The 20,825-nt window shown below is 32.7% G+C and overlaps 3 protein-coding genes across 11 annotated transcripts; 2 read left to right on the top strand and 1 right to left on the bottom strand.

Annotated features, from left to right (window-relative positions):
- Positions 1 to 282: 282 nt before the first annotated feature.
- On the top strand, positions 283 to 5,804 carry LOC120085401 (glutamyl-tRNA(Gln) amidotransferase subunit C, chloroplastic/mitochondrial). Of its 3 annotated transcripts, XR_005483920.1 has the most exons (7): positions 283 to 625; positions 726 to 766; positions 2,615 to 2,670; positions 3,195 to 3,246; positions 3,327 to 3,415; positions 3,600 to 3,734; positions 5,370 to 5,804. XR_005483920.1 is itself a non-coding variant. In XM_039041355.1 (6 exons), the coding sequence occupies exons 1-5, from the start codon at positions 413 to 415 to the stop codon at positions 3,400 to 3,402; spliced, it is 438 nt and encodes a 145-aa protein (XP_038897283.1). In that variant the 5' UTR covers positions 283 to 412; the 3' UTR covers positions 3,403 to 3,415; positions 5,370 to 5,804. The 3 variants fall into 3 exon arrangements, 2 of the variants coding, with proteins under 2 accessions (XP_038897283.1, XP_038897282.1); XM_039041355.1 differs by lacking the exon at positions 3,600 to 3,734; XM_039041354.1 differs by lacking the exon at positions 5,370 to 5,804 and having other exon boundaries at positions 3,600 to 3,943.
- Positions 5,805 to 7,452: 1,648 nt separating this feature from the next.
- LOC120085399 lies at positions 7,453 to 13,036 on the top strand. Of its 6 annotated transcripts, XR_005483919.1 has the most exons (12): positions 7,470 to 8,689; positions 9,034 to 9,116; positions 9,279 to 9,349; positions 9,677 to 9,934; positions 10,346 to 10,506; positions 10,604 to 10,659; positions 10,850 to 10,902; positions 10,974 to 11,103; positions 11,551 to 11,648; positions 11,779 to 12,391; positions 12,498 to 12,622; positions 12,733 to 13,036. XR_005483919.1 is itself a non-coding variant. In XM_039041352.1 (10 exons), exons 1-10 carry the CDS (start codon positions 8,148 to 8,150, stop codon positions 11,848 to 11,850), a joined length of 1,482 nt encoding a protein of 493 aa, XP_038897280.1. In that variant the 5' UTR covers positions 7,465 to 8,147; the 3' UTR covers positions 11,851 to 12,299. The 6 variants fall into 6 exon arrangements, 3 of the variants coding, with proteins under 3 accessions (XP_038897281.1, XP_038897280.1, XP_038897279.1); XR_005483918.1 differs by having other exon boundaries at positions 12,498 to 13,036; XR_005483917.1 differs by having other exon boundaries at positions 11,779 to 12,622.
- On the bottom strand, positions 12,585 to 16,203 carry LOC120085402 (ergosterol biosynthetic protein 28). Of its 2 annotated transcripts, XR_005483921.1 has the most exons (4): positions 15,997 to 16,203; positions 13,950 to 14,156; positions 13,232 to 13,552; positions 12,585 to 12,857 (listed from the first exon to the last, which is right to left on the bottom strand). XR_005483921.1 is itself a non-coding variant. In XM_039041356.1 (3 exons), exons 1-3 carry the CDS (start codon positions 16,109 to 16,111, stop codon positions 13,485 to 13,487), a joined length of 390 nt encoding a protein of 129 aa, XP_038897284.1. In that variant the 5' UTR covers positions 16,112 to 16,203; the 3' UTR covers positions 13,095 to 13,484. The 2 variants fall into 2 exon arrangements, 1 of the variants encoding a protein (XP_038897284.1); XM_039041356.1 differs by lacking the exon at positions 12,585 to 12,857 and having other exon boundaries at positions 13,095 to 13,552.
- Positions 16,204 to 20,825: the final 4,622 nt, after the last annotated feature.

The following is a 20,825-nucleotide window of genomic DNA, read 5'->3' as shown; positions in this document are numbered from 1 at the left end:
TCTCAATCTTAAATTCTAATGTAGTAAAAAGAACACACTTAACCATATAATTTTGACCTATATTATGCAGTAACATCTGGTAAAGAATGAGATGTAGAAACAAGAGGAAAAAAGATAAAGAATTAAAATTTAAAATGATAGACTGTAAATTAAAATTTAAAACGATGGATTTCTGTCCGATGAAGAATGAGAAGAATAAGTTTCAGAAATAAAATTAGTATTTTTAAAAAGTGGACCAAATCTCGAGTGGATGTCAAATTTTGATCCATCCGTACAAATTTACCGTAAGATGTAGCTTGGCTCGCGAGTCGCGAGGGGTAGTGATAAGATAACTGATAGAGCAGGCTGAATATCAACTTTGGCGATAGCTTCCAATTTCCATTTTGGTTCCGCCATTAACAGTTGGATTGAAATGGGAAGTAAAGCTCTTCCTCTGCTCAAAGGAGCTTCATCGTGCCCGTCGTTAAAGCTCCGAATCTTCATCTCTACCGGATTGCATTCCCTACCTGCTTCTCTCATCAGAATTCGAAAATGTTCGACTGCTTCTCGAATTTTGGCCTCTCTTCAACCTCCCGATGTTCCTCGTTTAGCTGAAACAGCTCGAATTTCTCTCACTCCCACTCAGGTATGCGTCGCCCTCACCTCCTCAATGTTTACTTCTGTTTCTTCAATCTTTTATCCAGTAATATCTACTTCTTACTTTTCGAATTTCTTGTCTAATACAGGTTGAAGAATTTGCGCCTAAAATTAGACAAGTTGTTGACTGGTAGGTTCCTCTTTCTCTCTCTCTCGCTCTCACACACACATACACAGACCTTAGAAAGTAGTAAACCTTGAAACGCATTGGTATCTTGATGAATGTTAGTGTATGATGATCACTGAAACCAAGAATACACTAGCACCTTACGAGGTAAAAGCGTGTTACTCAAAGCATGTGACCTAGGTGATGTGTTCAAGATTAAGATTGTAAGTCTGTGGCTTCTGTAGGCAAGGCTTAGAGTTCATTATCGGAAATGTTATCTTGTTTTCTTAGGTGAGACTGTGAAGATGATTTTTGTTGGACGTAGGAGGTGGATTTTGTCCTCCATTATTGTCTTTGTTGGTTTTGGCCAGGCGTTTAGGTAAATTACCATGAGACAATTTCTGTCATGCCCTAAATGCTGAAGGAATCTTCACCAAAAGGTTGTAAAATGAGATTCTATGAGTTGCATAATTTGTTTGGGTTACTAGTTCGACCGTGACTTTTAGGGAGTTGTAAAGAGAACAAGAAAAGGCCAGGTAGTGAACAACTTCTCAAAAGACAAGAAGTTTAATTAATTTGCTGTCTTTACCCCCTTTTTTACATTAACTTGGGGGTATAAGATAATCTCATTGGCGAATTGGACCATTGATTGAAATGCAGTTCTGGTAGTTCCTTTTTTTTCTCTTTGAAGTTAAGAATACTCAAAAGTCAAAACTTCCTCATAATGTTTTCTGTTGATTTTTTTTTAACAATTTGTAAGCATCAAGCTCATAAATCTAGAGGACCTATGAATTGGATTACCAGTCTTATTACATTAGAAAATCCAAGATACCCTTGTGGTATAAACATTCTATTAGCCTCTTACTCTATTTCAGGTTACAGTTCTTTAATCAATGAAATTGTTTCCTATAATCATCCATATTCATCGTTTCTTTTTCTTTAGACATTCAAATGGTGAAAAGTTACAGAAGTTATGTTCGAGGGGATTGTTGAACACAGACCAATTAGTATTAATAAGCGAGCATATAACCATTGTTAACACAAATATGGGTGCACCGAGGTAAACCAAATTGAATGAATTAGATCCCAAACTTCCTACATGACTCCCATGACAGCATAAGATCAAACGACCAAAGCTTCAGGAGTGAGTTTTGGTCGCACAAATGTTGTTCAGTGCAGTGGGAAGGCTTCATTAGAAAGCACCCAGACAAATCAAAAGAGTCAACGAGAATCCAGATTTTTTGGAGAAAGGACAATGTAGGGAGAGATGACAACAATTTTATTATTTTCCTTGCAAAGAATACACCAGCTTGAGAGAAGAAAGACTGTTGGTTCCTTTTTTAACCTTTGCAGAATTTGAGACCCCATGACCCGTGGTCAATCCAAAAAATCTCACTTTTCCGGATACTTTGTTCATCTAAATAATCTCAATGGATGGCTTTAAAGAGACACCACCACGTCTCCTTTATTATTAAGGGAACTAGGAAGGTTGGAAAGAGAGGCAATTAGAATCCAAACTCCAACAGTGAATAGCCCTGTTAGGAATTCAAATATTTTTCAGAAGAAATGAAAGATCTGTTCCCTCAAGAAGTTATATATCATTAAGTAGCCTTCTGAACTTGAGGTTCCAACATTAGCCACATTGCAGTGATCCGTGGCCAGGTGGAATAAAAAATACTGAGATGGAAATTTTTGAAAACTTCTTCTTTAGGGGTTGTGAGGTGTCCATTGATCTGACCAAAAAGAAATTGAGACACAATTATCCACCTAATATTCATAATCACCTTCATCCTTTGTCTACCTTTAGCACTCGGCTGTTTTATTTTACCCTTCGGTTTCTGATAACTTTAATATGATAATATTGTGTTTCAGGTTTGGGCAGCTCCAGACAGTTGATCTTCAAAGTATTGAACCAGCCATTAGAGCAGGTGCATGCAATTACTCGTAGGAGTTCCTTGTTGTCAATATTTTGCAACTTGTTTGCTGTTTTTCTTCTAGCATGCATTTGCTTGTTTCTTACAGTCATTGTTAAGTGTTGACTTCAAATCACACAAGTCTTTTCAAAATGGAAATTTTATATCACAGATTCATCTTTTTTTCATTGGGAAGTAATAATCATAAGACATGGATTCATCTTTTTTTCATTGGGAAGTAATAATCATAAGACATGGAGGTATTGTGCGCATCGAGGAGGAGATAGCAGCAATGGGAACCAAAACTTTGTTCTGTTTACTTGTGCTATCAATTGCTAGATAATTGACTACGATTTCAGAATTCCCAACGCCACCCACAGACGTTTATAAATATTTCTGGAAGGGCATTTCGAGCATGAATTTTTTTGAAGTGATCGACATGCTAAAATCTCAATTTTTTTTTTTTTTTTTTGGTCAAGAGGATAGGCAAACAACTATAGTGCAGCAAAAATTAGTACTAACTTTCCTACTATTTACAGATACCGAAGGTGGCAATCAGCGGAATGACATTCCTGAAACATTTGAAAATAGGTAACTTGGTTATTTTGCAACTTGGGCAATCCCAACATTTTGCTGAAAATTTGTCATAACTTTATTTTTTTTTACCCCAGAGAGGCCATGATTGGTGCAGTTCCAGTCTTTGATGAGCCGTATATCAAAGTTCCTAAAGTTCTGAATAAGGAGTAGTTGCTAAGGTTTGGTAGGTTGTTTCATCTGTCTCGTCATTCATTATTGGCATAATCTTCAACATCTTATGTGGTTGAAATGATTCATTTTGCTACATGTTACTAAATGATATTTGAATTACAATTCGAACTAATCATCCATTAATCTTAACCTTAGTTCAAATGTTTAATTCACACATTATTTTAATTTCACTCTAGTTAAGGGGGCTGATTGCCGCACATTCCGGTTGTCACATAGGATGTTTATCCAAAAAAAGGTCTCTATTGCGAAAGGGACCTAGCCTCGTTATTGATCTTATCAACTCTCCCTGTAGATGATGGAGACAGATTCAGGTTAATCTAGCCTCATCATCTTAATCTAGACTAGATGAATCTTCGTCATAAGTAAAAATATGAATGAATTCCAGAAAATTCTGACATTCTACAAACTCAACCCCTCCCTCCCTAATTTCTTTTGTTTTCCTTGTAATAATTATAGTTTTGTATTTTTGTATTTTTAGTTTAACATATATCATGCATGGCACTAAACATTTAACCTTAAAGATATATGTCTTAACTATTAAATTATTGGTTAAAATAACTATTAAATTATTGGTTAAAATATTATTTTGGTCTTAATACTTAGGAGTTTGTTCAATTTTAGTCTCTATTCAATTGTCCAATTTTAGTCCTCATGCTTTCAATAAATCTTAAATTTAGTCTCTCAAAGTTAATTTTTACCGAAATGGATTAAATAACAATTATAATTTTCATGCAAGAAAATATAATATGTAGATATGTTTTCAAAATTTATAATAGAAAGATTAATAGATAACCAAAAATAATTTTAAAAAATCAACAATAAACTAAGATAGGGGACTAAATTTAAGATTTATTGGAAGTACATGGACTAAAATTGGACAATTGAAAGTATAAATACTAAAATTGAACGAACGTATAAGGACCAAAATGATATTTTAATCATAATTATTCTATTAATCTAAGTTAAAGTGTTCGTCCATTTGTTTTTACACGAGGAAGAAAAAGAAACTGTCCAGATTTGTATCATTGCAGGTATTTTCTTTTCAGACTTGGTCTCTTAGTCTTAGGCTATTTCAAGGCATGGCTTGGCTGGGTCCATTGGTTACCCTACGTATGAGGTGCAAATGCCCAATAAGAATATTCAGAATAATAATTATAAATATTTAGCTACATGATGCATCCTATTAAATTAAGAAATTTCATCTAGATGGCCTCAATAAAATAATCTAGAATTTTCTCTTGGTCTTCGGTCAACTCAACATTAGAGTTTAATTTGAATGTTGTGCACGCCAAGTTCCCTATACAAATATCAGAAGAGAAGTTCTATTAAGCAAGGCCATCTTAAACATATAAATTTGAATTCAGACCTGTAATTTATTTATTTTTAATGTGAGTTGTACATACATGAAATTATCATTTAAAAGGAACGTTGATTGTGTTCGTAGCGGTGAATTTTGCTGCTCATGATTAGTGAGAAAAAAATATAATGTAATTAGTTGTTAGGATTATTATTTTTTTATTGTAATTGGTTGTTAGGATTATTATTTATTTTATTTATTTTTTGAGGGTGATTAGTTGGTAGGTTTGTTACCTTAGATTAATCTAGGCATTGGTCTAAATCCCTTGCCGAATTAATATTAAGATTTGGTAATCATAGATGCGCCCATTTTCTATTTCAAATTAGTAAATGTAGGCTATACTGATTGGAAATGACTTTGGATCAACAAAATGTAAATTTAAAAATATATATGTGTGTGGTAGCTTGTTCTGTATTGGAAGATTTTGATTTGATAAAGAGGTTTATATACCAAGCTTGCAATGAAGCTTCCAAATTATGGTTGTGAGAAAAGTAGAATCTTTCTTAAATTAATAATTAGTCTATCTAAATTAAATATTGAATTAATATTAGATCTAAAATTGTTTCCTTCTCTTCTTTTTTTTTATAAGACACTCAGCATGAGTAAGGAGATTGTGTTAACCTTGGGAGTAATGCATACGCAATTTAGCACAAGATCGTGACAGTGGATTTTTCACGACACAATGTCGATTGACCCTGGTTCTAACAATTTTTTCCTTGAGGATCTACCACTTTATTTCGGTTTATTTCCTCCTTTCTCTAAATTATAATCGATGAGTATGTAAATTATGTTTTAAATTTATGTAATTATTTATCATCTTACCTACTATATTTCGGGGGCAGATGCAGGTAAGGGCATTTCTGGGTCCCACTGGAGTAGTTCTAGAAGTTAGTATGGTCAAATCTTACCAAATCTTCCCTGATATATCATTTTTTTTTCTCCTTAAAAAATATTAGTACATTTATGATTGTTATTTTCATATAAAGTCAATGACCAAAGAAAATTGGATCTCTTAGAATAATAATAATAAATTCATGTTCATCGAATGGTTTCAAGATCTTAATTATTTAATTGAAATGACTTTTTTTAGAAGGGATGAAAAAAAGTATTCAAACATATGGTTTGAAATCAAATTATACTTTTTACTCCCAATTCATGGTCTATTGAAGTGAAGATCCTATTCTTCAAATATATCATATTTTAAAAAAACAAAAACTAAATTATTGAGGAGAATATTCCAAATTCACCATTAGTTTTGAAATTTTCTCTTAATTGACTTATGGTCCATTAAATTATTTCATTTAGAAATTCTAATTTATCTTCTTTTTTTCGTTCAACAACTATGGAGTTGAAATCAAATTACTTATCTAAGATGATAATTAGTATTTTATCTATTGCCATATCATATTAATAACTTATCATCTTTAGTATCAGATTCAACGTAACTCGTAATTTTCTTGGATGAGATTGGAAGGCATCTTGCATGTGCAAGAATTACCAATGGAATAAGCAATTAACTTGACCTAAGGTGGGTTTGGCATATTAATTAGCAAACAAGCAAAGGTAAGAGGAGCTTCTCTTTTTTATGTCAAACTGTAATGAAAATTGATATAATCGTAATGAAATTTCATTGATGAATCAATTTGTAATGAGCTTGAATCGCAAATATAATTGGATTGATTTTGATCGTATTTACTTAAAATTATGAATTTCGTCAAATTTACTATTACTGTTAGCTCCACATCTACTTTTCAGGGTCAAGTAGTTACGTCAAAATTGATCGTTTTTTAGTTGTAATAATAATAACAATGGTAGTCGTTAGGGATGGCAATAGGGTCGGTGTGAGGCGGGAATGCACTCCCCATCCCCGTAGGGATTTTTAATCCCTGCCCCATTCCCCGTTTTGGGGAGTCGGGGTCGGGGAATCCCATTCGGGGTTCGGATCCCTGCTTTTTATTCAATTATTTTTATTATTTAAAATTAACTAAATTTAATATTTATATTGAAATTTTATATAAGAAATTAGTATTATTGTTACGTATAGTTGTTTAAATTAAACATTACATATTTTTTTATTATAAATTAAATAAAATTAAAATTATTATATTATATTTTAAAAATTAAAATCTAATTTTTTTTATATTATTATTAGACTGTTTTTTAAATAAAGAAAATGAACCAAAATATTTACAAAATATACAAAATTTTAGAACTATCAATTAAAGATGCTGATATTACTAATAAAAATCTATCGGTATCTATCAATATCTATCCATGATAGCTCTACAATTTTGCTACATCTTGTAAATATTTTCAACAGTTTTACCATTTAAAATAATTTTTCTATATTATTATTATTATTATTATTAATATTATTATTATTAAATTATTATTATTATTATTATAATATATATTAACAATTAAAAAAAATCGGGACAGGACGGGGATCGGGTTTGGGGTCAGGACATGGCGGGGATCCCCTTCTCGTCCCCAACCAGGGACCAGATTTAAATCCCCAGTTTGACCCCGTCCCCAGTCAAACCAGGGATTCCCTCCGATCCAATTGAAAATTTTGTCATCCCTAGTAGTCGTAATCGGTAACGATAGGACATGATTCTCAGGTGCAATCAGATTGAATACTCTTTATTCATCAATCAGATTGCGTTATTTCATTATCGATTTAAACGTAAGTCCTATGTATTATTATAAATGTAAAATACAAGTAAACAATACAAAAAATAATAGGTCCACTTTTTTTATTCTATTGATGAATTATGTTTTAGTGGGATAAACCCGGCCTAAGCGTCCACCACGATGTTGAGAAGGCCAAAAAAAAAAATAGTGGCAATTTGCATAGATATGGCAACAACAATAATGATGACAATAATAATATTGGGTGGCCATCATCACGTGTTTCAAGTTCACCCTGAGATTCAGTGCTACTGACACGTGGCGCCAAATAATTGAAGAAAAAATGATTTTTTTGAAGGTCTGATTTCACTCAACAAAGTTGGGAAAATGAAAGCCCGCAATCCTCCCAAGAAGTTGAAGTCCAAATTTCAAATAGTAGAATATGGAGATGGGCGGTGCTCTATTTTTTCTTTTTCTGCGACCCCATTTGATTTGAATCCAAAACAAACCAGAAGCCGACAGATCCACCACTGCCAAAAGTTTACCAAATTTACCCTTCCTTGACTTCCAACTTCAAAATCCTTTGAAGTTGCTGTATGGAAAACTGTAGAAATGAAATGACGAATCTGTGTGAGAGTGATTGCGGTTGTGGAGATCGGAAAAACTCAGAATCAGAGGCAATAGGGGGAATGGGTCTCTCTGCATCTTCTTCGTCTTCCTGCAGATTCAATGTGCTATGGCAATGGGTCTTCACTATAAGCCGGTGAGGTTGCGAGTAGGCGGTCCGGCCCCATTTGTACCATTTTCCCATATAACTACTTCAACCGCTTCAACGAAAGCCTTATTGGGGCTGAAGAATTCCAAGCCTTCATCCCGCTCTGCTCCATCCTCTCTGTTTTCAAACATCGACGACACCACTTTAGCCGAGTTCTTTCCTCTTTTACTGATTCTCCTCATTTTCTTTGGATTTCGGCGTTTGCTTATGGCTTCCATGGAATTGGAAAAGCCGACTTCTGAGACTGTAAGCGAAGGGGGGAACAGAGGAAAACTGGATAATGAGAAGAGGGGAGGACTAGATTTGAATGAAGCGAGAAATGGGAAGAGGAAGAAGAAGAAAGGAAATCGTACGGTATCGTTTTACCTACCCAAGATCGGATTCGGATGTTTCAGAGTACAACGAGATGAGGAAGGGAATCTTGATATGGAGGTCGTCAATGGCTCTGGGGAGCGTCGGAAGCCCACCCACCTTCTTATAATGGTTAACGGTCTCGTTGGCAGGTTACTCCATTTTCTTATAAGAATTTTTTGGTTGTAGTTACGATTCAGGCAGTTAAGTCCAAGTTCATCAGTATTTTCACTTGCATTTATGTGGGTATCTGTTTCTGTATCGGTTTCTGTTTTAATATTAGTTGCTGGTATTTTGGAAATTGCCATAATGGATCGGTTAACCAACGAATTATCTTATAATCAATCGTGGGTCGTATCGTTCTACTTCCAGTAGTTATTATCTTTCACTGTAGAATGTTGACTTGCTGTAGAGTGTAGATAAATCCATGCCATTTGGTACTTAATATGGACGATTTCTTTTTTTTTTTTTCCCTTTTTGGGTAATGAATTTCCAGTGCTAAAGATTGGAAATATGCAGCGGAGGAGTTTTTGAAGGCGTACCTAGAAGATATTATTGTTCATTGTGAGTCTTTCAATTGTGAGTCTTTCAATGTGATGTTCTTTTACTTTTAACAATTAAATTAAACACGAGGAAAAGAAAGCTTACCCTTTGCATATTTTCATCTGGTTGTCACTGTTTTTGTCTGAATACCTACTTTTAGGAATACAATGTCTTCAACCTTGCTGATGTTATTTGCAGGCAGTAAACGTAATTACTCAACATTGACCCTTGATGGTGTTGATGTGATGGGAGGAAGACTGGCAGAAGAGGTTTGTGCCATCATCTTCAAAACTAAGTTTGTATCTCCCATTGCCGATTTTATCTAGGGTAATTGCAATGTGTAATAGTTATAGAAAAAATAATTAAGTGTATAGCAATATTTTTAAAGAATTACAAATATAACAAAATCTATTAGTGATAAAGTCTTATTAGAAAAATGGTCTATCACTATCAGCTTGATCTAAATTTTACTATATTTGTAAAAAAAAATTTGCATTATGTTATATTTAGTAATACTTTAGGTCTCATTATTATATTTGTAAATGTCCATTTTATTTATGGTTCATATGTCAACTTTGAATATGCTTTCTATTCAGATTTTGTTAGTTATCAAGAGACATCCAAATGTCCAAAAGATCTCCTTCGTATGTCATTCATTAGGTGGACTGATAGCAAGGTATGCCATAGCAAAGCTTTATGAGCTAAAAGATGTCCAAGTAAATGGAGAGTATAACAAACATGGGTTTAGAGATGAAAGCTGTGAAGATGAATTTAGAGGGAAAATTGCTGGGCTGGAACCAATTAATTTTATAACATGTGCGACCCCACATCTTGGTTCAAGAGGGCATAAACAGGTGAATAATCAATGTTTTATAGTTGATTCTTGTTTTATATGCTTAAATGGCACTTCTGATACTTTTATCATAATCTAACATTGTGATGAAAAAAAATCAGCATCTGCATTGTGTCTTGAAATACTGTGGCCAAATATAGGTTAGGAAACTATTTATTCTCCTCCTTTGATTTGTTTGTACTCGACTTCGTTTTACGATTCTCTCGTGACAGCTACCAAACTCTTCTTTTCAATAAAGATTCAATAAAGAAATGGATTATTTTGCTTGAGTATATCTAATCTTAGAATTTGAAGTTAAGTTTCCATGTTCTATTAAATAGCATTCTAATTAACATGGATCATTTTCTCTATTGTCTTAGTTCATAGTCATGTATGTGGTTCTTGAATTTATGAGAAAATTTTCACGTTTCAGGTCCCTATGTGTTGTGGCTTTTATGCCCTGGAAAAAGTAGCTGTTTGCACGTCTTATTTCTTTGGTAGAACTGGGAGACATTTATTTTTAATTGACAAGGACAGTGGAAACTGCCCCCTTCTTTTTCATATGGCTGGTGATCGTGAAGACCTCAAATTTTTGTGAGTCCACTATTTTCTAGTACAAGTTTGCAAGACTTTCTTGCCTGCTTTTAGAGAAACTCATCTTGACCCATAATCGTATGGCTCATTCTTGCAGATCTGCTTTGCAGTCATTTAGGCGGCGTGTTACCTATGCGAATGTGCGTTATGATAGTATCCTGTTATTGTTTTTCTGCCTATTTTTCTATAAGAATTCTTCAATGCTTCCCCATTATTCAAGTAGATATCTGAACTTTAGACGATTGAAATACTCGAGTCGCTGATTCTACTCTTAAATCATCACTCATTAGATTGAAAATTCTATTGCCCTCTGTTTATATATAAATCTTAACACAAAATACAGACGTTGTTGGATGGAGTACATCTTCTATAAGGCGTCGTACCGAGTTGCCTAAGGTAAATTTGAACATTATTGAAGTTTGCTTTGTAGACCTTGAATTATTTTCTCACTGATTTATATCTATTAGCTTAAAGGTTTATCAGGAGATGGAAAATATCCATATATTGTAAACGTAGAGATGGAAAAAAATTCTAATCATCAATTATACGTGCCGTCAGAGGCCAAAGCCAATAGATTCAAGAAAACTGATCTGGAAGGTAAACGTTCTATTAATAGTTGCTTCTTTGAAGTTTAAACTAGTACTAGTTATTACGGTGATAGTTGCAATTACACTCTTAAACTTTTAGCGGTAAAAATTGAGCCATCGTTCTTATACAAGTGTTAAAATTAGATCCGTAAACTTACAATAATTATAAAAATTTGATCCCCAAAGGATAAAAATTGAACTCTCAAACTTATACAATTGTTACAATTTCTATAAGTATACAAGTATGAAAGTCTAATTTTAACATTTGTATAAGTTTGAAAATTCAATTTTTACGATTGAAAGTTTGAGGCTATAATTACAATTACCATCCTATAAGATGGTCTTTGCAATTTCTCCTTATTGGTTTTAATTTCAATAATCTGTTCTGCTGCCCTTATGATTTTGTGATCAGCCATTTTTGACATGGTAGTATCTTATTGTGTTAAAATCATTGTAGAAGAAATGATCAAAGGTATATCGAGTGTGGGTTGGGAGCGGGTCGATGTCGACTTCCACAAAAGTAAACAAAGAAATGATGCCCACCTTACCATTCAGGCAAGTTTTTATCATGCAACCTAAAACTTTACCTGGGATTCAATGAACTAGACTTGATTTGCAAGTCATCATCCTTGGATTGGACCTTCCTGTTCTCATATAACAAGTTCATATTATATGTTTCTTTCAGGTTAATAGGTACAGAGTCAATTCTGATGGGGCCTGCGTGATCCAACATATGATTGACAATTTTCTCTTGTAGCATGTGACAAATTGAATTATTGAAAATTAATTTCGAGTTCTCAAACAACAGCCGGGAAGGGAAGAATGCCTGGTCTCTCTCTGGTTTGATGCTTTCAAATAACATCTGTACTTGAGACTGTATTGGCTTGAACATCAGCTACAGAATTGTGTTGTTTAGATCAAAAAAATTATTTGGGATAATGAAGCGAATCTACTCATAATCAAGGTCTCTCGCTGTCTGCTGTAAGTTCTGTGGATCAAGAAGAAAGCAAGTCAGCAATATCTGGCTGAATTCCTACTATTGGAAGTGGAGATCTGTTTTATATTAGAAGGCTTAGATGAATTTTTCTATTGAAGATGTAGCCTCTCTTTTGATAAGTACTATATCTCTTAGACTCTTGGCACTTTCCGCCAATGAAGATTCATAATCTCCATAGAATTGAATGAAAAGTGCTACTTATTCTTGTAGATGAGAAGCACATGGGAATATATGGTGACAACAGTATGCCGTAGCAAGTGTTAGTAAATGGAGAGAATTGAATTTTGCTCTTATGGAGATGGTATTTTTTACTCAATACCCCATCTTCTTGGTCCTTGTCAGAAATCAGTTGTAATTTCCATCCAGCCTCTAAGTACTAGAACACATGATTGCTTCTTTTGGAACAGAAACATGTTTATTTCCATTGGATCGGTCAGCTAGAGATGCGTGGCTGACATTCAAGAGGAACCAAATAGAGAAGAGACTAGCAAATTCCAAACAATTATACCTTTTTATACAGGAAGCAACCAAGGTGGGTGATTTGAAATCAAGTGCATGTTTATTTTCTTTGAATGCGTGGATAGCTTTACTTGGATATCACATCCATCATTCTGAGCACTAAAACATTGAAATGACTTACAGATTAATTTTGGAAAAGAACTTTCATATGATCGATCCACCTGCTGCTGTGGGAGGAGGTCAGGACCTGTCAATTCCGCCAAGCCAATGCCTTTCCTGTTGTCCCACAATCGACGCATGTACCCATGCTGAATGAAAGAGACAGAATCAGTTAAAGAAACCAACAAAAGCAAAATCCTTGCTTTCAAGCCCATATTCAGAGAAATCATTCATCATGGATACTCTCTGATAGTCTTTATTAACACATTCAAAAACTGTCGACTCTTAATAACATTATGCAATACAAATTTGAAATATAATTTTCAAATTCTCTTAGATATCAAAATAAAGGGATGGTTAGGGGATGGACATCAAGCAGCAGCAGGGATAGAATATGTCAGAAATTTCATAGGAATTAAATTGTGAGAGCATGAATCTCGGAAAGCATTAAAATACTAGAATACAGCTTTCCGGTCTCCGGATAAAGATCAATCCCTTAAAACCAAAACTACATTGAATAAACCTCAATGGCTTGCTTCCTTGTGATGGCAGCTCAATTAGTTCCTTTTCAGTACAAGCTGGAACTGGTAGACCATCACCATCAGCAGTTCACCATAGCATTATACCAAACCAACAAAAGCAGGCTAAATCGTACCGAGTACACAATGATTTAGAAGGTGTGTTTCCGAAGCTAATCTAATTTTCTTTGTTTATTCAATGCCCTGAATCAAAGAAAATAAGTTTGTTCACAGATTAAATTTGAGCATCTACTCATTTTAAGAATGTTTGGGGTGAATTCTCTGGTGTGCATTCCACTGGAGCAGCATCCATATTATTGATGTACCTGTTAACAAAAAGTTCAACATCAATAAGTTATCTTTATGTTTAATGAATCAAAGTTTGACGACAAAAACAAAAGGCTAAACAACAAGCATTATTTCTTGTTGAGTAACAAATATCAGTTTCAGAAAAGACCCAATACTATGAATGGATTGGGAACATAATCAGTCTTCTATTGACTAAAATATCCAATTAATTTATATTATCGTGTCATGAGAAAGAGTTCCTGGCTTTACACTAGTTACACATTATATCTGATTGCAGTATATAGGATCAGCCAGATAAATTCTTGTGATCGACTCTTTTTAGTTCAAGATTTTTAAGTACCAGAGGAAAATAGACCATAGAGCAAAATACAACTTCAATATGTGATGTGATGGATATAATTCTAGTGATCATACCCGCAAAGATGCCAACAGTCGTCAGATTTGCAATGGACATGGTATGATATATCAAGTATTCGGTTAAGAAATGCCCCAAAGCATAGATGAACGACAAAAATGTCGCCAAATAAATGGGCCTATTCTCAAGGTTGAATGCACAGAGAATGCAAAGGGTGCATGTTAGGAGAGTCCACACTCCGAATGTCCTTCCATGAACTTCAGTCACTATCACAACAGACAGCAAGAGAGAAGAATATTCAGGATTAAGCATGCCATAAGATAATGACAAGAATTGGCACCAGGAATTACTTAAATAGTTATATTAACCTTTGCTCGAAAAATAAACTAGAATTTAAAAAATTATTTAAAAACTGACCCCACATTGAAATCCATGCATAGTAATTTTCTATTTACTATAATATCAGCCCACATGTTAAATTTATAAATCAAAGTAAAATTTGAGCCCACACATACAAGAAGAAGATAGAAGAAGTTTTCTCCAACATAAAGTCTATGCTTCTAGAACTAACAATAATCGACACAAATGTTTTGAGTCCATACACTTCTGAGAAGATTAAGAAACACTATAAAAAAACAAATTTTCTCTAACATAATAGTCAAAGCTTCAAGCGTTAATAATAATTTAACATGACACTAAATTCTGAGATCCTATATTTACAACCACAAAATATCACTTCCAATTTTAAAACTAGTAATCTACATTTTGAACTTCATTGGTCAAAGTAAAGTTTGAGTTCACAGTGAAAAATATTAAGAAATAATCTAAATGAAGAAACTGATCATAATGTCTTAGGTGAAGTTTCTTAAACAGTAATAATGTCATAGGTAAAGTTTCTTAATTAGTACATCTCCATAACTATGAAACAGAATATTTGTACAAAAATTAACACATACATTGATTAAAACAGGATAAAATAGCCAAAAAAATTGGAAAAATGATCAACTTACAGAGAGGAGAAAACATTCCACTAATATCTAATTCGATAAATTTCTGGTATTGAGGATATTGTATGTTGTGTCAGACTAGGAGCCATGGTGTTATTTGAATATTTGATTATGGCGTGGTTATCAAAACAAATTAACACATCAATCCATTTACCTTCAAGTTCACATGACAGACGAATACAACTTTAGCGCCAGGATGTATCCTAATTCCTAACCATGCTGGCTTTTCCTTTTAACACAATTTTCCCAAGCAAAAAACAAAAAAAAAAAAAACAAAACAAAAACTGCCATTTTGATAGTCTATATACTTTTTCCTAAAAAGAATATCGATTATGAAATAGAAGTTTATAAATGAGAAGATATTCAAATTCCCAATTAGGAGAAACTGTATCTAGTCCTCTAAGACATCACATTTAATGTGAATCCTGTCCTTCATCGATAAACATCTGATTAGTCAAAACCGATGTACGCATGGCATGAAATTAAAGAGGAAATTGATAATTCCATAATCCCAAAATTGGACAAAACTCAATATTGGGTGTGCTAAATAAACAACAGAATGTCGGATTAAATTAACCAAGTGATTTCGAGTTCACAAACAACAACCTAAGAATCTGATTGAGCTCAGTTTTCAGGCGTAAGAATTGAATGGGTGGATAATGGTAGGCAAAGCCAGTATGCTCAAGAAAGGAAACTTCAAAAAAGGTAATTAGCTTCCAATTTACGAATTTCACTATCGATGTAGAAACACGATAATAAGTAACCTAAAATATGAAATACGCAAACAGAGCTAAGCATTGCCTAAAATGAGAAGGAAAAAAAAAAAAAAGAATTCTAACAACAAAAATTCAACCATTAGGTCTTCGGCCCAAGGTCACGGATCGAAACACATGACAACAACTCCAGTCCGTGATAACATATCGTCATCGCAATAAAAGACGTACTACGAATTTTGATTTCGGTGGAATGGATTCAATTAGTCACGGGAGTAGCAGAGATTCATTCGTCTGGAAGCAAGAGAACGAGAATGCACATTGTGAACATGAATCGCTGGACCTAAATTAATGGATGAGTGAGATTTTCGAGAGAGAGAGATTACTGGTAGTGTTTGAGAAGACGGCGAGCCTCAAGGCCCATATGTCGAAGAATCCAAACCAAACGGAGGCTAATCGGAGCGAACCCACCAGCATCAGCCACCATCCTAGCAGCTTCATTTCACCGAGATCTACAGGAATTCCGGTCTCTCGATCTCACGGAATAGAAGAAAAGCAAAGATGAGATAAAAGTAGAGAAGAATAATTAATGTAAACGGCGGTTTCTTGGTTTGGCCACTGTATTAGTGCATGTGTGGGGTTTATTTTGAAATTATTAAAATTAATTTTTTCACATACAAAATTATCTCGTATTTAATTACTTTAAATTACTTATATATTTAATATTTAAATATTACTTTACTTTTAATTTTAGTCACTACATTTTTTAAATATTCATTTTTTATCTCTATACTTTCAAGGTTGACTCATTTTAATCCCTCTACTTTCAAAACGTTCATCTTGGTTCTTATATTTTCAATTTTGATTATTTTGGTCCTCCAACTTTCAAAAAGCAACCTTTTAATCCCTTAAAAATGAAGTAAAAGTGAAAATGAAATGATCAAAATGGTCAATTTTTAAAAGTACAATTATTAGAATGAACATTTTGAAAGGACGGAGACTAAAATGAACAAAAGTTAAAAGTATAAAGACTAAAAAACTAAAATGAAAAATAAGAGGCCAAAATGGTATTTAAACTATATTTTAATAAATTTTTCATATCATTAAAATTAATTTTAAAGAATTAAAAATATATTTGATAGTAATTTTGAATATGTCAAAAGTGATTTTAATCATTTTAAAATCACCACGAACATATGCTCTCTATAATTTTAAAATGTCGAAGTTGTTGCCATGCAAGTTCAAATCAATCATCTAAACCAAAAGTTCTCAATAATAATAATAATAGAATCATAAAAAGGTGTTAAATTATGAATTTGATCGAGTTATAATTTTTTAAGTTGGATTTTGTCTCTGTAATTTAATAAAATTTTATAAATTTTCTTTTTTGAAAAGAATAACATCTTATAAATAGTTGTTACCAATAAAGTAGCATTTTGTATTTGGATGATTGTGACGCAAGTTGTTGATATAGGAACCAACATTTATGGTGTCTCAGTTGGAGATAGTACACACTCCATGGGTGAATGTTGCGATTTCTATGTACATGTTGTCCCTTTAATTTTGCTTTTTCTAAAAAATATATATAAATAAGTCAAAACGCTCAATAAGTTTCTTCCACTATAACAATTTGTTCAATTTGATTTTTTTTACTAAAAAGGATATAAACGAAATTTGATGAGAACATAGATGACAAAGTCGAAAAGATAACATGATTCGAACAGGATGTGACAATCTAGGACAAAATTAATGGACCTCAAAGAGAAGATGCTAGCTTGGGCTTGTGCCAATGTGCTCATCCTTGACTTTGGTCAAGGTCGAGCCTCATCAAATACGTATTGGGACATGCTTCATGCATGCCCTGGCCTAAATGACTATTGTAGGCCCAAAGTATAGTTAAAGTGAGGCGTTCGGCCTCAACCTTGGTCGAGGCTGACCCTAGCAAAATGTCAAACAAGGCACGCCTCTCACACACTCAAGCCTAATAAGTCAGGGGAGGTAAACCTAAAGCAACTTGAAAATTCTAAGGGGAGGATTTTTAGGTCAACTACAACTATGAATACATTATGATTCAATATGAGGTAACTTGAATTTCTAACTTGATTTTTAGGTCAAAATGTCAAACAAGGCACGCCTCTCACACACTCAAGCCTAATAAGTCAGGGGAGGTAAACCTAAAGCAACTTGAAAATTCTAAGGGGAGGATTTTTAGGTCAACTACAACTATGAATACATTATGATTCAATATGAGGTAACTTGAATTTCTAACTGATCTCTTATAGACTTAGGTATAATATTTCTTGGCCAAAATTGGACACTAACAATACTTTTTTTTTTTAAGTTATTATAATCGGCGTATAGGTTGAAGCTTACAAACATTATATAGTCATTTCGTAAACTGAGGAAGAATTAGGCCACCCAAGAGATTACAAAATTTTAGAAAAGGAAAATGAAAATTCTATGATCTTGTTATAAATTTGAAGGAAGAAGAAAATTGTATCCCTAATTTATTTTCTAACTTTATGCCAATTTCCTAAAATATCATGCTGCATAAGTTTATCATCCAACAATTTAAGATAGATTTGATTTAACTTTTAAAGTGTCAACCACTCAAAATAGCTTTTAAAACATTTTTAAATTATATTTTTAATAATTTTTTATCAAAAGAATTTAAATAATAATAACTTTTTTGAAAAAAAAAATATTTTTCTTCTAATCAATTTAGACGGATCCATAAACACCAAATTAACACTAAAAGGTAGATCTATTTAATTCAAAAAGAAGAAGAAGAAGAAAAAAAAAAAAAAAAAAAAAAAAAGAGGAAGGAACAAAGCATTAACAAAAATTCCGAGTTAAGTTGCACTATTTGTATATTCTAGAAAATCAGCTGCTATGAAACAAAAAATATATATAATCATGTTAAAAAGCTTGGAAAATTATTTTAAATGATAAAATTACTAAAAATATTGTCACGTAATAACAAAATATCACAATCTTGACAGATAGACTGTTATAGACGGCTTTGTGCATTTATCTGTATCATAATACAGATCATAGATAGAGTGATATTTTACTATCTTTATAAATATTTTGATTCACCTTCCTTTATTTTGAAAATAGCCCCTAAAACAATCACTAAAAAAAAGGTCAATTTGAGATATTTTGCTGAATTTTCCTTGGGTCATATTTTAGTCAAGAGAATGATCTCTTGGTACTTTTTTTTTTCTTTGACAATATTTCAATTGGAAAATAATATAAATTTAACAATTAAGTTAAGTTGGTTTTAGGTTTAGTATCCTCTATTTAACACTCTGGAAATGTGATGGAAAAAAAAATCAAAATTTTAAAAGAAAAAAAATTATTGGACAAGTGTGATACATTGTGGTTGCATACTAGTAATGATTAAAAATGTCATTAAAAGCATTTGATTATAGTTGTGGCTAATTCAAAAAAAGAAAAGAAAAGAAAAGAAAAAAGAAAAAAGAAAAAAGAAAAAAATGGTAGTGTATTGTATGTTTTTGCATTTGGTTCTGATTCAAAATTGAGAAAGCACGTGTGTGGCGTGGCGTCCGTACAGGCCCACGTTAGGCAGAATCGGAGCCCTCAGTGTTTCCAGCTCAGGCCCACGTTTCAAACACACATTGCTTTAAATGAAAGCGGTAATTACAAAAATGTAACTCCAAACCTTTACATAAAAGCTTACATCATACACCCCACTTTATTACATATTCAATTCACCATTATTACCACTTACCCCCTCTTCTCTTCACTTTTTAGCTTCATTTTCACAAAACCCTAAAAACAAACCAGAGTTTATTCTGATTAAAAATCTTTATGTCGATTATCATATTTGATTCTTTATTTTTTTTCGTATGTTTTTCATAATAATTGTCATAATATATATATATATATATATATTAAATTTTCATCCTTAAATTATTAGAAGAGAAGCCAATTTTGAAATTACATCTAATAGTTGTCACGAGCCGATTACGTTATGGCGCCCATTGGACCACGGTTGCTGGGCTATTTTTTGACCATATATGCAGTGGGCGCCTCTTTGCTTGTCCTGTCCCCCACACACACACAAACTATACTATACATTATTCTTTTCAGACAATTTTTCAAATTTCCTATTCTTTACCTTCCAAGCATCTGTAGACTGTTCAACAAATTCAAAACATGCAATATATGACTAATTGTATTCTTCAATCTCTTAATTAATAAACGGGATATTAAAGCACAGCTAATACAAAGCAGAAGAAGAAAATTTTCAACGGAAATTTTGGGGAGTTTAAAGAAAAGGAAAAGTAAAAAGAAGAATATTGAAATTTGAGGAAAGGCCAGGACGTAATTAAGAACCCTATAAGTCATAGGCTAGCCAAAGAAAAGTAATAATAATGGGAATATCAAGCAAACACCACGCTTGTTTTTCCATTAATCATAATCTAAAAACAACCATGATGTAATTAGAAAGGAAGATTAAAAAGGAGACATCACTATGAAATATATAACAATTAGGATTGTTCGTTGGTGGGATTGGGTTAGATTGAACGACTTTTTAGACTCTACTCAATTGTTCGGCTTGTAAATTTATTCGACCCAAATAATTTTTATTAAAAAATTAATCTAACCCAAACCAACCATAAAATATTTGGATTTGGTTGGTTCGAGTTACTCGAGTCATTTATTTAAAATTTTGTTCTACAAAGGAGTAAAATGTAAATATGTAAAAATCTGATTTAATTATTTTCATATATTGAATTAAGATTAACAACTCAATTTCAATTTATATAATGAAAAATTTCTTTTTAAAGTACTAAGAAACTATTTTTAAAAGTTGTTGATAAATTATTTAAAAAATAGTGAAATTAAATAAAACTAAAATCAATATATGTATAAATAATTATATTATAAGTAACAAAAAATATATCTTTTAGAGTTAATAATAAGTTCGAGTTAGTTCGTGTTCGTTTGTATTTCCATTCACCCCATGGTTGGAAACTAATGATTAGTTCTATCTACAAAGATTTTGGATTTTCTTATAACAATCAAATTATATCCTCCAGTCTTCTTTCCACTTTTCCAGTCATTCTTGACGCAATTTTCAAATATTGGATCTTCCTTTATTTAAATCATGTATCTTCATCACTTGTAGTGATTTATCATTCAATGAATGACTTAAAAATCGATTTTTTGTTACTTTGTACATAAG

The sequence above is a fragment of the Benincasa hispida genome, chromosome 9 (assembly GCF_009727055.1).
Source record: "Benincasa hispida cultivar B227 chromosome 9, ASM972705v1, whole genome shotgun sequence".
In the NCBI taxonomy this organism is placed as follows: domain Eukaryota; kingdom Viridiplantae; phylum Streptophyta; class Magnoliopsida; order Cucurbitales; family Cucurbitaceae; genus Benincasa; species Benincasa hispida.
Note: the sequence above shows the minus strand (reverse complement) of the source record. Positions and strands in the feature narration are given on the sequence as shown.